Here is a 14,106-nt window from a genome sequence, read left to right on the forward strand (position 1 = left end):
ATTTTCAATCAATAACAACTTTATGATGCAGACACAAACCGAATAATGTTTGAATGAGGGTATGTTGGCCGAGGTCCAAGCTAACTGCCTGACGTCTGCGATCTGTTTCTTTCGACCGCTACTTACTGTTGTCGCCACCTATCGCCAAACGGCGGAAGCAGAGTTGTACATCTTGTAGATGGCTTTCCCACCACCAGTTCCTCTGCTGTGGAGACAGATTTAGTACTCGAGCAGGTCGTACGCATGATACGAGGCATGTTGAGGAAATATCTTTTTTATGGAAAATGTGTATTTGAAAAAAAAATACAGGATACTATTGATACACTTGACTATTTTTCCACATAATTGCCATCCCGTTCAGTTCATCTAGTGAGCTGTGGCATAAACTTCTTATGCCCTCCTAGAAGAACTCTCCCTCCATCTCCTTCCCCCACTTCAGAGCAGCTGTGTGTCAGTTGAAAATTTAATTCCATTCATGTGCCTTAGGGAGGAGAGATGATATGGGGGTGATTCTGAACATCCCAGCCAAATGAGTCCAAGAGTGCCTTGGTGGTCAAGGCTGTGCAAGTATGTGCGTTATCGTACAACAAGCTCACTGCTCTCATGAACATTCCTCTCCTTTTGTTTTGAATGCTCCTTTTGAGTTTTTTAGGGTCTCACAATATTGTTGTGCATTGATCTCCCCCCCCCCCCCCCTTTCCCCCCTCCCCAAAACCAGAAATTCAACTGAAATGATGCCTTTTCTGTTTGAACATTCTGGCAGATGGGGAATTGGTGTGACACCACTGTGATGATTGTTTTCTTGTCTCTGGTGAGTAATGAGCCACCTACATTTCATCTCCAGTCACAATAGAGCTCAGAAAATCCTCACTTTCTAATTCAATTCACTCAAGAAACCAGCGGGCATTATTGGCCCAATTTTTATTTTGCTGCTCTTTCAGCTGTTTTGGGACCATCTTGTGCACAGTTTCCAGTACCCCAGCGCTTCTGTGAGAGTCTTGTATAAAGGACTTCTGATGAGTTGTGGAAACATTGCAGAAATTTTATCCACTGTGAGTCAGCAGTCCTCACAGACAGTTTCCATGATTTTTTTGTGTTTCAACTCATCAGTTGAAATTGAAGGTATTCAACTCCTCTGTTTGTCATGAATGTTTATTGTGCCTCCCCTAAACTCCCTGCACCACTTAAACACACTCATTCTGTTCATAACACCTTCGCCGTATACTTTTGTTTCGCAGAAAAATTTGGTAGGATTTCTTACCGACATCTTTCGTGCAACTTTACACTACAGTGTGAATTTACATACTACTATGTTCCTGCAATGCTCACTCTTGTCAGGGGATCCCCTTCTACCACTCAGGGTCACCAACCCTTAAAAGAGCCCGTCTCAGTATACTTATTTTTATTCTCTTTTCTATAGAAGGGTTTACTTCCTGCGTTGGTACTCCTGTGGCTCTATGGCTGGAGGTCCTCTGCTTATGACATCAGGATCACTGGAAGATTTCTTGCATAAAACCACTGGCATTTCCCCATGTGTTTTGGCTGAGCATTGTAGAAGAGTGGAACACCTTGTCATGGCCTGCTACAAGTGTTTGGATCAGCAGGTGATGCCACACACTGTGTTTTTGCTATGGCCAGCCCCTACACAGCCTTGGAAAAGAGTCCACATTGATTTCACTGGTCCATTTTTAAACATTTTCTGGTTATTAGCAAATGATGCTTTTTCTCATTTCTCCTATGTCGTTCGTTGTCCTTCTGTGACTGTCAGTGCCCTGTTGAAAGTATTCTCTATAGAAGGTTTACTTTACCCTGTGGTTTTGGACAATGGTCCTTAGTTTGTGGCAGAATTTTTCAAAGACTTTTGTACGCACAAGTGGCATTCACCACATCATGGTACCTCCTTTCCATACTATTCCACACACAGTTGAATGGCAATGCTGAATGTTTTGTCCATATGATTAAAATATAGATGTGCAAGTATGTAAAAGGTTTCCCAGCCGAGGAGGCTGTCACTGTTTTTATTTTGGGGAAAAAAAAGCTCTTACAAGACTGTGGCAATTGAGGCCAAAAGCCCTGCTGAGCTGCTGTGCAGCCGTCAGCCACGGACACTGCTCATCCTCTTGCTGCTCAGCAGGCATCTCCCATCACCACTGGTTTTGTTGACATTGCACCTAGCACAACAGTTTGGGCCAGGATGTTTAGACAGTGCCCTAACTGGATTCCGGCTGTTTTCCACAGCAGGTACGCCCATCACATCTTCATGGTTTGCAGCAAAGATCGACTTGTGGCATGCCACCGGAACCAGTACCCTCCCAGGATGGGCACAGGGTCCCCTCCTTTGCCCATGGGCCCAACACCTTGTCCTTTGTGGGCCCTGCGCACACCAGGGTCAAGCAGGCCTGGTCGTACCCACGTACCTTGTCAGTGTGTGCTTCGTCAGAACTGACAGCAGGTTTGCTTTCTGTGGCCGGTGGCATTGCCTCCCACTGTGCTGAGAGGTCACTGCCATCAGTGGGGTGGAAGCCACGTGTCCAATGCCAGAACCTCCCCTCTCCAGTACACCACCATTGATGCCCATGCCAGCACCCCTTGTTATAGACTCTGACGTCCAGATAGTCCCCACTCCCTTATCACTAATCCTGTCCACTGGGCTCGACAGGCATTGGGGGTGCACTTGTTTCACTCACTTTTGTCCATACGCACCAGTCCAGATGGATTCGGAATTTCTCACACTTTTGGCTGCTGCACCTGGCACCGCACTGGACATCTTTTCAGTCACAGAATCGTGGATGGTGACACTTGCTCCCCACCCCCCCAATCCCCCTCCACAAGAAAGGAGGTTACCATACCTACCACCCACATCAGTCATAAGTTGGGCCACTATGGCAAACGTAGTGCATGCTGACATTCAAACAGTGTGCCCACAACTACCTGAGGTGGCCGCCAGGGACAGCCTGGTCTGCCGTGTGTGCACAACACTATGACAGTGACACTTGATGCCGATAGCATCTTTATGTTTTCAAATGTGTTTGAGACATGTAAACTGCTTTCAGTCTATCCTATTTGGTGTTACTCCATCACCAAATAAGTTGTATCTCTTCTATGACCATGTGTTTCGTTATGTTCCTAATTAGAATAACACGTTCGTGTACTCTGTGTTGTTTAATTATCCGTTTGCTGTGTAGTGTGTTTCAGATTTATTTTAAATATTTGGTAAGTTGTTTCAGATCTCTATTCTTCTTCTTCTTCTTCTTCTTCTTTTCTTTTAATTGAAATTTATGTCTAGGTCTGTAAGTTCCTGTTCAAAGTTAGAACTTTTTATGTAATAATTGCTATTGTTTTTGTTAATGTTGTTATACCAGTTAATGGATACTCTTAAAAGGTGCAGCTAGAATCACTACATTTACTGAAGTTATTTAAAATAAATCTGATGACTGTTTTTATTTGTTATTCTTGTAGTGGTTTCTGTAGTTTGGAATTTATATCTATAAATCAAGCACATGCTTCTCAGAAAAGAATTCCATTGCTAAGAATTTAGCTCATATATAAATAGCACGTAACTACAAGGAGCAGACAGTTACACACTAAGTATACTGATGACATTCTGTGTACTAGTGCTTTCATTCTGCTCTAAGAACTTTTTATTTGTTATGAAAAATGAAGTGTCTTGGCTGGAATAACAATAGTGTTATGAAGTGGATCAGATTGCTACTTACGACAATGAGGAGGCATTGACAAGCAGACAGGCATATCTAAAAGTGGACTGTTCTGTATTATTTAGCTACCAAACAATGCTCTTCATTGGATGAAGAAACACATCTGGTAAAGGACTTTGTCTGATATCTAAATAATGTCCAACATTGTACTTTTAAATGTACCTGTCTGCTGGTCAATGCCTCCTCATTGTCATAATTAGCAGTCTATTCTAATACATATTGTTACTTTTATATTTTACAGCTCTTTGTAGAGTTCCATGTTTTGTATGCCTGTCATTCTCCATCTATCAGCTGTAGTTCAGACCATTAGTTTACTTTTTTCAGTGTTACTGTATTGGGTATTGTTCATTTGCAAACATATCACCACCACCACCACCACCACCACCACCTAGTTTACACCCACTGCTAGACACATTTCTCCTTTAGACTTCAGTCTTTACATTACACTGAAATAAACACTGGTATTAAGTCAACTGTAAAGTTAAATAATATTGAAGTTTTGTATGTGGTAATATTGTATTAGTCCATAATTTGAGAAAATTTTAGATACATTTACATTGTGTCTTCTTACAAGGGAAACTCCCCATCACAACCCCCTCAGATTAATGGTAATAAGGCCCAGTGGATAGCCCGTCAAAAACTGAACACAGATCAAACATGAAAACAGGAAGAAGGTGTATTGAACTGTGGGGAAAAAAGAGCAAAATAGAAACAGTGAGTGGTCCAAAAAAAAAAAAAAGAAGTGTAATAAAAAGCAGCCTGAAATGGCAATGATGTCTTGGATAAGTGGTCATTATATAAATGTAATGAATAGTGATAGCAGGCAGGGTACCACATAGACATCTCACAGAAGTGAAAACAACAAATAAACAGGTGTGAAGTATGTTACAACAAAAGAATTCAGCTCTCAAAACCTCCAAAAGGAACACAACTTCAAAAACAGTAAAAACTTATATTTTGACAGAGCACAGAGAAACTGTGTGGTAGGTGAAACTGTTGCGTTCATTTGTTGCAGCTTATGTGACAAACTATTATGTTTTCATCATTTCCTTGGGAGTGATCACATTCACATTCATACAAACACCTATATTGAGCAAGAAGGTATATCTCACAGCTTCCTGTTTTCATGCTTGATCTGTATTCAGTTTTTGACAGGCTCTCCTCTGGGCCCTCTTACCACAAAATCTGAGTGGTGTGTGGTGGGGAGATCCCTTGTTAGAACAGTTGGAGGTACTTTTCAGACTGACTGGAAAAAAATTAACAAGAGAATCCATTTTTCTCAATGCTGCACAATTTTACTTTGATTACTGTAGCTGTTTTATTTTCATTTCAGTTAAATTGTGGTTATAAGTTAGCTTCTTGAAAATTACTTATTTACATATGCAGGAGTGGACAAAAATATGGGAACACAAGAAATGCAACACATTACCATGCCTAATACAATGTAGGAAAACCATTGGCATTCAAAACAGCTTCCCATTTCCTTGGAGTGGATAAATACAGCTCATGTATTATTTTCAAAGGAATCTTCTACCAGTCTTCCTGTAAATTAGTGGAAAGTTTGTATAAAACTATAGGCTCAGTAATACAATAATACTGAGATCTGGTGACTGTGGTGACGATGGGAGTTGCAACACTTCATCCTTGTGCTCACAAAACCAGACCTGGACGATGTGAGCCATGTGAACAACTTGTCTTGGTACATAGTATCCCTATTGGGGAACAAGTGTTGTACCACGGAAAGGACCTGATCAGCCAAAATTTACACATAATCTTTGACAGTAATGCCACTTTGCAAAGTAACCATGGGACCCTTAGAATGTCATATGGCTGCCCAAATCATTACCAAACCTCCACCACATTTAACTCGTGGGACATTAACTCAGCCAGAAGTTGGGGACAGTGTGAAATGAGACTCGTCTGACAAAATGACTTTTTTCCATTGCTCTGTTGTCCAGGTAATACCTGGCTTTGGCACCACATTTTCCTGTATTCACATTTGCCTGAGTGATGTGTGGTTTGGGAATTTCAGCTCACTCTGCAATTCCAAGCTTATGGAGCTCCCGTGATGTTTTGGTGCTGACAGAGTTCACAAGTGCGAATTCAGTTCTGCAGTGACTTTTGCAGCTGTCGTCTTCTTATTTTTCATCAAAGTCCTCTTTGGCAACCATCTTATCATGATCATTTAACACACACTTCCATACACATTGTGATTTAGTGGGCAATATTTTTCTGTTGCCCCTGTAGACTGTATAAATCTTCGATATGGTGCCTCTTGAAACACCAAACACTTTGGTGCCCTTGGTTATGGAAGCACTGAAAATCATGTATTAAGCATTGAGCCTATGCTTTTCAGATGTAGGAATGTTCTTTGTCACTGAACCATCTGCCTGAAGATAGAGCTTGATGCCAAAACTATATCCAAACCAAAATTGAGCAGAGTGAAACAAGAGCATCACATTACTAGCAATTTCAAAGCAACAATTATATTATGTTTTCTAGGAGCTCGTGCCAAAGAATCAGAGGGAGACTGCACTACAACATGTGCCATCACTCCTGGAAATTGCAGCACATGCCTACTTCCCAGGGAGTTTCCTTGTTGGACCACAGTTTCCAATGAGGAGATATTTGAATTTTGTGAAAGGGAAGTATGATCAGGTAAAAATAAATATGCTGTTTTGAAAACTTACTTCTCAACTTTGGTGGAAGATTAAGTAGCAAAGTGATATGTCTGTATGTTGCTAAAAATATATAATTATGCATTTATCATGGTTATAGTTTATTTCTACTTACCACCTCTCCTCCCTCCTTCATGTGAATCGTTGTTAGTCCTTTTATTTATTTAGTATAATGAAAGTCCATAAATGTAGGATTATTTAGCATTTTTTAATCTTCATACTGACCAAGTAGGATTATGTAACAACTTCAGTTCTTCTTCTTTCGTTGTTTCCTATTTTTCCAGTAGTCCTTCGTCTTCTCCCCATGTTGTAATTTTCTTTCTTCTGTCCATCTTGTTCCAAATTTTGTATTTCTTCTGCCTTGGAAATTTAGTATTTTATTGTTAGAAAGGTTTCTTTCTGTTATCTTCAATTCTCTGTTATTGTTTCTTTTCAGTTCTTTTTTTACTTCTGTGATTCATGGTATTGTCTCTTTCTTTTCCATAAATACATTTTTTTTAGCACATTCACATTCATTTGATAGAAGTGTTCATAGAGGATTTATCTTCGCTTTGCCATTACTTCCAATATTTTTTTATTTTTATAGATTTCTTCATTACTTCTCATTTTCCAACAATCTGTAGTTTGTATTGCACCCATTATTTTTCTAATGATCCGTCTTTCAAATACCCCTATTCTGTGCAGCTTGTAGTTCATCGTTAAGCATTCACACAAACATTCGGGTTACCACTGTGGTATAGTCTTTTAGTTTTGTTTTTCTAGATTTTCAATTCCTGTTATATATATATATTTTTTTATCAAACCATACATACTCTTTTCCTTATTATTAGCTCTTACAGCCATCGCAAATTTTTCTAGTCCATTCCGCTGTACAGTTTCTCTAAGATATTCAAATTTACTAATGTGCTCTGTTTTACATATTTGTGTGTCTGGGTGTTTTGTTGCATTTTTTTAAATATTTGTCATCAATTTTGTTTTTCATCTGAAATTTTGAGTCCAGTTCTATTCACTATTTTTTTCAGAAGATGTATTTCAGTAACTACTTCCATCAGATTTTGTGAAAGTATTGCAAAATCATCTGCAAAAGCCAGACAGTTTAACTTTAATTCCATTTGATTGCCTTCCCAGAATTATTGGTTCAGTTTTGAGATTTTGTAGCTCCAAATTCCAGATTCTTACAATTTTTCTCCCAAAACACAGTTAACAGTGGAGGTGACAGGCTGTCCTTTCGTCTAAAACCCAATTTTATTTCAGACGGTGTGGGGCCTAGCTCTCAGGGAATGAGAAAAATATAGTGTAGTCAGGTGCTTTTCTTACAATAAAATTGTTTTAAAGTCAGTATTACACAGGTTTTTAACAGGGTCAGAATTGGAACATTGGTATAGCTACCAACAAGTCGTCATTATCTTCCAAAATATTAAAAATACTCCATACCCCGTATCTAGCCAGCACCCCCCTCCCCAACTATCATAAAGGTGCCCTTGACCCAAATTTAACTTTAGATAGAATTTACTAATGATGATATCCAGTGTTTCTCTGTCTCCAGAATCAAATGCTTTCTTGAACCCGATACACGATATTGTTAAAGTTTTCCGGTTAACATTTTTTGATGAATTATTGATTTTAAGTTAAAAATCTGGTCTGTGCAGGATCTTACCTTTCAAAAACCACACTGATATTCTCCCAGTAGTTTGTCTAAAGTTTCTTCAACTCTGTTGAGGAGAATTTTTGATAATATCTTGTGTGCCACTGGCAGAAGTGATAGTCCTCTGTAATTGTCAACATTTTGTTTGCCTTCTTTTTTATATAATGGGAGGATTAATGCCATTTTCCACTCTTCCGGAATCTTTTCAGTTTCCCAAATGTTTTCAAAAAGAGAGTGTAGATCACTTATAATCTTTGGTTTTGACCATCTCAATAATCCTCCTGTAATGAAGTCTTCACCACTTGGTGGGAAATATTCCTCAGTATTTTATGGTATTGCTGAAAATTCTAAGTTAACTTTACTCACCCACGTGAAATGCTACAAAGTACAATAAGACTCTTATTGTTGGGGGGGGGGGGGGGGGGGGATAGAGAGAGAGAGAGAGAGAGAGAGAGAGAGAGAGAGAGAGCCCATACTTCTTCATGCTATTCACATTTGGTGTACCAGTTAGCATGGGAAATGTGTTAATGTCAATATTTCCACTACACAGCACATAATTGCATGCTAAATGATTCTAAGTTCTAATTAATTGCTCATTTTTCTGCTGATGAGAGACGTTTGATTTTATGTTTTAGGATGTTGTATTTTGAGTGTGATGTTTAAAAGTACATGACCAATAATGTGATGATAATAATGATTTTTATGCTACATTGCTTTTGTTATTTACAGCAAAAAAACTACTTGTATAAAGGGTATTATCATTGTATGCATTCAGTTGTTAGTATTAAAAGCTGCTGCTCAAGTCTGTGATATTCTTATAAAGGACATTATCATTATCTGCATTCAGTTTTTAGTATTAAAAGCTGCTGCTCAAGTCTATGGTATTCTGACTACTGCAAATAGTAAATAACTAAGTTTTTGAAAACAGCTACAAGTTGAAAAAATACAAATTGCGACTTGTGGCTGTTTTCAAAAACTTGGTTTTATTGGTCGCTTAATAAATAAATTTTTGTACATTTATACACATTAATAGTATAAGGGGCGATCAAAATGTTTTCATTTGAGGGCCTTTCTGCAGCATATATGCTGTTATGACTTGAGAAAACTACAGTCATCTGCTCATAACTGTGGGAGGTGGTTGATCAGAACTCTGGGAGGTGGTTGATCAGAACTATGATATGTGAAATATTAGTTCACTTTATTAAAAGAAAGATAAAAATATTTATTCAACTTTATGCAGTCTATAGCCACAAGAATATGCTGAATATTTAAAGCTGCCTTTGAATATTAAAGCATCACTTGATGCACAGAGTTACTAAACTCGTCTCTCGAAGTATAGAGGTACAAAGTTTGAAAATACAGTTCCATCTGTAACATGAATAACACATGTGTTCTAACTAGAGTATGTTATCTCCTTGATCAGAGATCATTATCTCCTTGCTCAGAGGACATGGACTGGGAAAGCCTTCCTCTGCTCGGATGTATGTTGATCTCGGTGCAGTGGCACTGCAGCACTGGGAGACAGGGCATAGCTTCACCAGCGCCTCCCAATGGTCTTTGTGGAATGCAGCAAGACATCGTTAACTTCTGTGGTATTGATGTGAGGTGCTGACCTTGTTACATCACTGCAATCTCTGTATGATATCACATGTGCAACGTAGATCGACTCAGATGTGGATATATAAGCAAATACATGTAGACAAGGGTTTAATGTGGTGTTGGTGTCTTTTCGACGTGCATGTGGTAAATGCGGAAATGTAAGCTATGGCAAAGTTATTACCAAATGCGTCCAAACAGGACCAGTGTGGTGGTGTTATTTTCTTGACTGCCAAAGGTCAAACACCAATAGACATCCATATGGGAATGAAGTATGTGTATGAGGCAGCATGTCTGTCAATAACCGCCATTGTAGAATGGTGCTGCTGCTTCAGGATAATGCATGTCTCCAGATCACAAATGTTGTAATGCAGAAGTTATGACAATTCAAGTTGGAGATGCTTGAGCTGATATCTCTCCATGTGATGGTCATGCCTTTGGTTCCTTAGAAAAAGCTTTGAAGTGTCAACAATTCCTGTCTGACAAGGATGTGGAAAGCAGGCAGTTAGAGACTTCTTCACGCATCAGGACACAGTGTTTTACCAAATGGGTATCTCCAATCTTGTGCATCTGGGGAATGATTGCTTCACTGCTCAGATTTTGCCTGATGGACATACGGATTCTGGACTATATAGCCTTCAAACGGAAATCTTTTTATCACCCACTGGCTTATGACGAAAGCCTCAGTTGCTTCAGAAGATGGACCATGTTTGAATTATACAGGGTGTTCCACTCAAAAGAGGCTCCACAAACGTGTAGCAATTCTGCTGAAATTGCACCGTGATGTATGACATGGCAACACTGCACTCTGCAACATTGTTTGACGCATTGCTGTGGATGGAGCTCAATGTTTAGAGACAATGTATTGCTACTGTGTCGAAGAGTGTGTGTTTCTTGTGAAACAATATTGGATTACTAGTTCCATTAAGACATATCAGTGAATGTTCGTTGAGTGGTGTGGTGACAAGCATTTACAGTCTAAGTGCTGCATACAAAAGTTACTGAATAAGATGGAGAGCAGTGGAACGGCATTGGATCTTCACAGCGGGGAACGGTTGCCACCATTGGAAGAAAAGTAACTGATGTAAAGTTTGTTCGACATTTATCTCAGGAATATCGAATGTCACAGAGTTACGAAGAAAGCCGTCATGTATCCATACAGGTTTACAGTTGTTCGGGAACTGAATGTCAATGACAAAGACAAACACATTACATTTTGCTGTTGGTCTCAGCAGTTTATTGGTCAGGGGCCAGGAATATTGCAGTACCCATGGTTCAGTGATGAGGCATGGTTCCACCTCTCTGGCTATGTGAACTCTCAGAATACACATTTGTAGTGTAATGAAAATCCACTTGGACTGGTCGAGCAACCCCTGCATTCACAAAAGATTGGCGTGTTTTGTGCAATATCATAGTTTCGCATTATCAGACCAAATTTTTTCAAGTCTACTGTGACAAGTGCAGTTTACGTTGAAATGTTTTGGGAATTTGTGAACTAGTTGGACAATGTACCTCAGCAGGTACCTGCCACAAGCCACACATCTCTAGTAACCATGGCTGAGGTCCAATAATTTTTCTGCGGCAGAGTGATTTCGAAAAGACTATGGCCCCCAAGGTCACCTGATTTAACACCACCTGACTTTTTCCTATAGAGTGGCCTAAAAGTCACGGTCTACAGCAACAAACCACACAACTTGGAAGATATACAAGAGAACATCATCCGTGAAATCCAGGCAGCAGAGGTTCTGGCAGCAACCTTTGAGAATCTGCAGCATCATGATCAACCGTGTTTACAAGTTGAGGACAGTAACTTTTAGCACCTTTTGTGATTCACCTTTATTTCCCCCTGAACATGGTATAACATGTTCATTTAATTTCCCAATTTTTATACAAAGCATTTAAGTGTAATTCAAGCAAATGTTTGTTTGTGGGGCCTCTTTTGAGCGGGACATCATGTATTAGATCTATTGGAAACAAGCATGACTATTTTCAGCAAGTTGAAAGACTGGAATTGTTGATTGCGATATAGTTGTTGGAAAAGAATGCTGAAAAATCATAAAAGTGTGTATGTTCAGCGAATTAGACAAGCATAGTGTTGCATCATATTTCAAACATTTAATTGTGACAACACACACACGGCAAAATTGTAACTTAAATGAATATTTGATAAAGTTGTTAAAACAAGGTGTTTAGTACGATAACTAATGATGGCAAAGTGTATGTTTGGCATGATATTAAAAAATTAGTAGATAAAAAGCGATAGGCTACTTTCCTATGTTAAAAATATGGTTCAGACTTATTATTCAGAGTGATTATAACATTAAATTAGCATATATTGTCAATAGTCTCACAAAAGACTTGTTATTTTTTTTTGTAATTAAAGCTTACAAATCATTAACTATCAATATTTGGTCACATCATCAAAAATGCTCAGCTATTGGCTGAAGCATTGGTAACATCACAGGCTAGGAGTAGGACAAAGCTAACTTAGTAGTTTTTTTACATAGATTTCTGCAAACAGCTTGACTATTTAGTGATGGAAAACACAATTACAAGTTTTAAGTAACAATAGAAAGGAATTTTGTGAGCGCTGATATTGGAAACTGTTGTGTTGGCAGAAGAGCCAACACCGTGTTACTAATGGAGGCCGAAATGCACGCGTTTTAGCTCACGCAGGCTGGCGTGAGAAGGGAAGGACTATACTGACGTGAGGTCTGGAATATGCCAAGGAATTAGAATTCAGAAAGTGGGCATAATTAGTTTGATACTTAACTTTAATCCATTAATAATGAACGTCACTCTTGATGGTACATGATTCACAATATTATCTGTTCAGAATACATTCGTAGTAACTGAATATGGCGCCTTGCTAGGTCGTAGCAAATGACGTAGCTGAAGACTATGCTAAACTGTCATCTCTGCAAATGAGAGCGTATGTAATCAGTGAACCATCGCTAGCAAAGTCGGCTGTATAACTGGGCGAGTGCTAGGGAGTCTCTCTAGACTAGACCTGCCGTGTGGCGGCACTCGGTCTGCAATCACTGATAGTGGCGACACATGGGTCCGACGTATACTAATGGACCGTGACCGATTTAAAGGCTACCACCTAGGAAGTGTGGTGTCTGGCGGTGACACCACAGAAACATTCCTAAAGATAATGTGTTATGGTCCACCCAATTTGAGCGGCAATATGTGCAACAATGGACATTCTTTTCCCTGCGCCCTGCAACATCAATAAACCTGCTCAAAACTAAGATATTGTAGAAATTTTGCGAATAGATGTCTATCTTATAATTACTCTGAAGAGCCAAAGAAACTGGTACACCTGCCTAGCATTGCGTAGGGCCCACATGGTCATGTAGAAGCGCTGCAACACAACGTGGCATGAACTCAACTAATTTCTGAAGTAGTGCTGGAGGGAAATGACACCATGAATCGTGCAGGACTGTCCATAAATCCGTAAGAGTACGAGAGGGTGGAGAACTCTTCTGAACACCACGTTGCAAGACACCCTAGATATGTTCAATAATGTTCATGTCTGGGGAGTTTGGTGGCCATTGGAAGTGTTTAAACTCAGAAGTGTGTTCATGGAGCCACTCTGTAGCAATTCTGGATGTGTGGGATGTCACATTGTCCTGTTGGAATTGCCCAAGCTCATCAGAATGCACAATGGATATGAATGGATGCAGGTGATCAGACAGGATGCTTACGTATGTGTCACCTGTCAGAATCATATCTAGATATATCAGGGGTCCCATATCATTCCAACTGCACACACCCCACACCATTACAGAGCCTCCACCAGCTTGAACAGTCCCCTGCTGACATGCAGGGTCCATGAATTCATGAGGTTGTCTCCATACCCTTACATGCCCACCCGCTCGATACAATTTTATACGAGATTCTTCCAACCAGGCAACATGTTTCCAGTCATCAACAGTCCAATGCTGGTGTTGATGGGTCCAGGCAAGGCGTAAAGCTTTGTGTCGTGCAGTCATGAAGGGTACATGAGTGGGCCTTTGGCTCCGGAAGCTCATATTAATGATGCTTTGTTGAATCATTTGCATGTTGACACTTGTTGATGGCCCATCATTGAAATCTGCAGTAATTTGTGGAAGGGTTGCAGTTCTGTCACATTGAACTATTCTCTTCGGTTGTCATTAGTCCTGTTCTTGCAGGATATTTTTCCAGCCACAGCAGTGTCGGAGATTTTGTGTTTTACCGGATTCCTGATATTGATGGTACACTCGTGAGATGGTTGTATGGGAAAATCCCCACTTCATCGCTACCTTGGAGATGCTGTGTCCCATCACTCATGTGCTGACTACAACACCACATTCAAACTCACTTAAATCTTGATAAACTGCCATTGTAGCATCAGTAACCAATGTAACAACTGCGTCAGACACTTGTCTTATGTAGGTGTTGCCGACCACAGTGCCGGATTCTGCCTGTTTACATATCTCTGTGT

General features: G+C 39.8%; 1 protein-coding gene across 1 annotated transcript in view; it reads left to right on the forward strand.

The window, feature by feature from the left end:
* The window catches only part of LOC124555052 (lysophospholipid acyltransferase 5), a 179,151-nt gene that overhangs the window by 58,523 nt on the left and 106,522 nt on the right, over positions 1–14,106 (forward strand). Inside the window, exon 5 of the mRNA XM_047128825.1 lies at positions 6,219–6,374. Within this exon, the coding sequence (XP_046984781.1) occupies positions 6,219–6,374 (156 nt within the window). The remainder of the gene's footprint in view (positions 1–6,218; positions 6,375–14,106) is intronic.

This window comes from Schistocerca americana, chromosome X, assembly GCF_021461395.2.
Source record: "Schistocerca americana isolate TAMUIC-IGC-003095 chromosome X, iqSchAmer2.1, whole genome shotgun sequence".
NCBI classification, from domain to species: domain Eukaryota; kingdom Metazoa; phylum Arthropoda; class Insecta; order Orthoptera; family Acrididae; genus Schistocerca; species Schistocerca americana.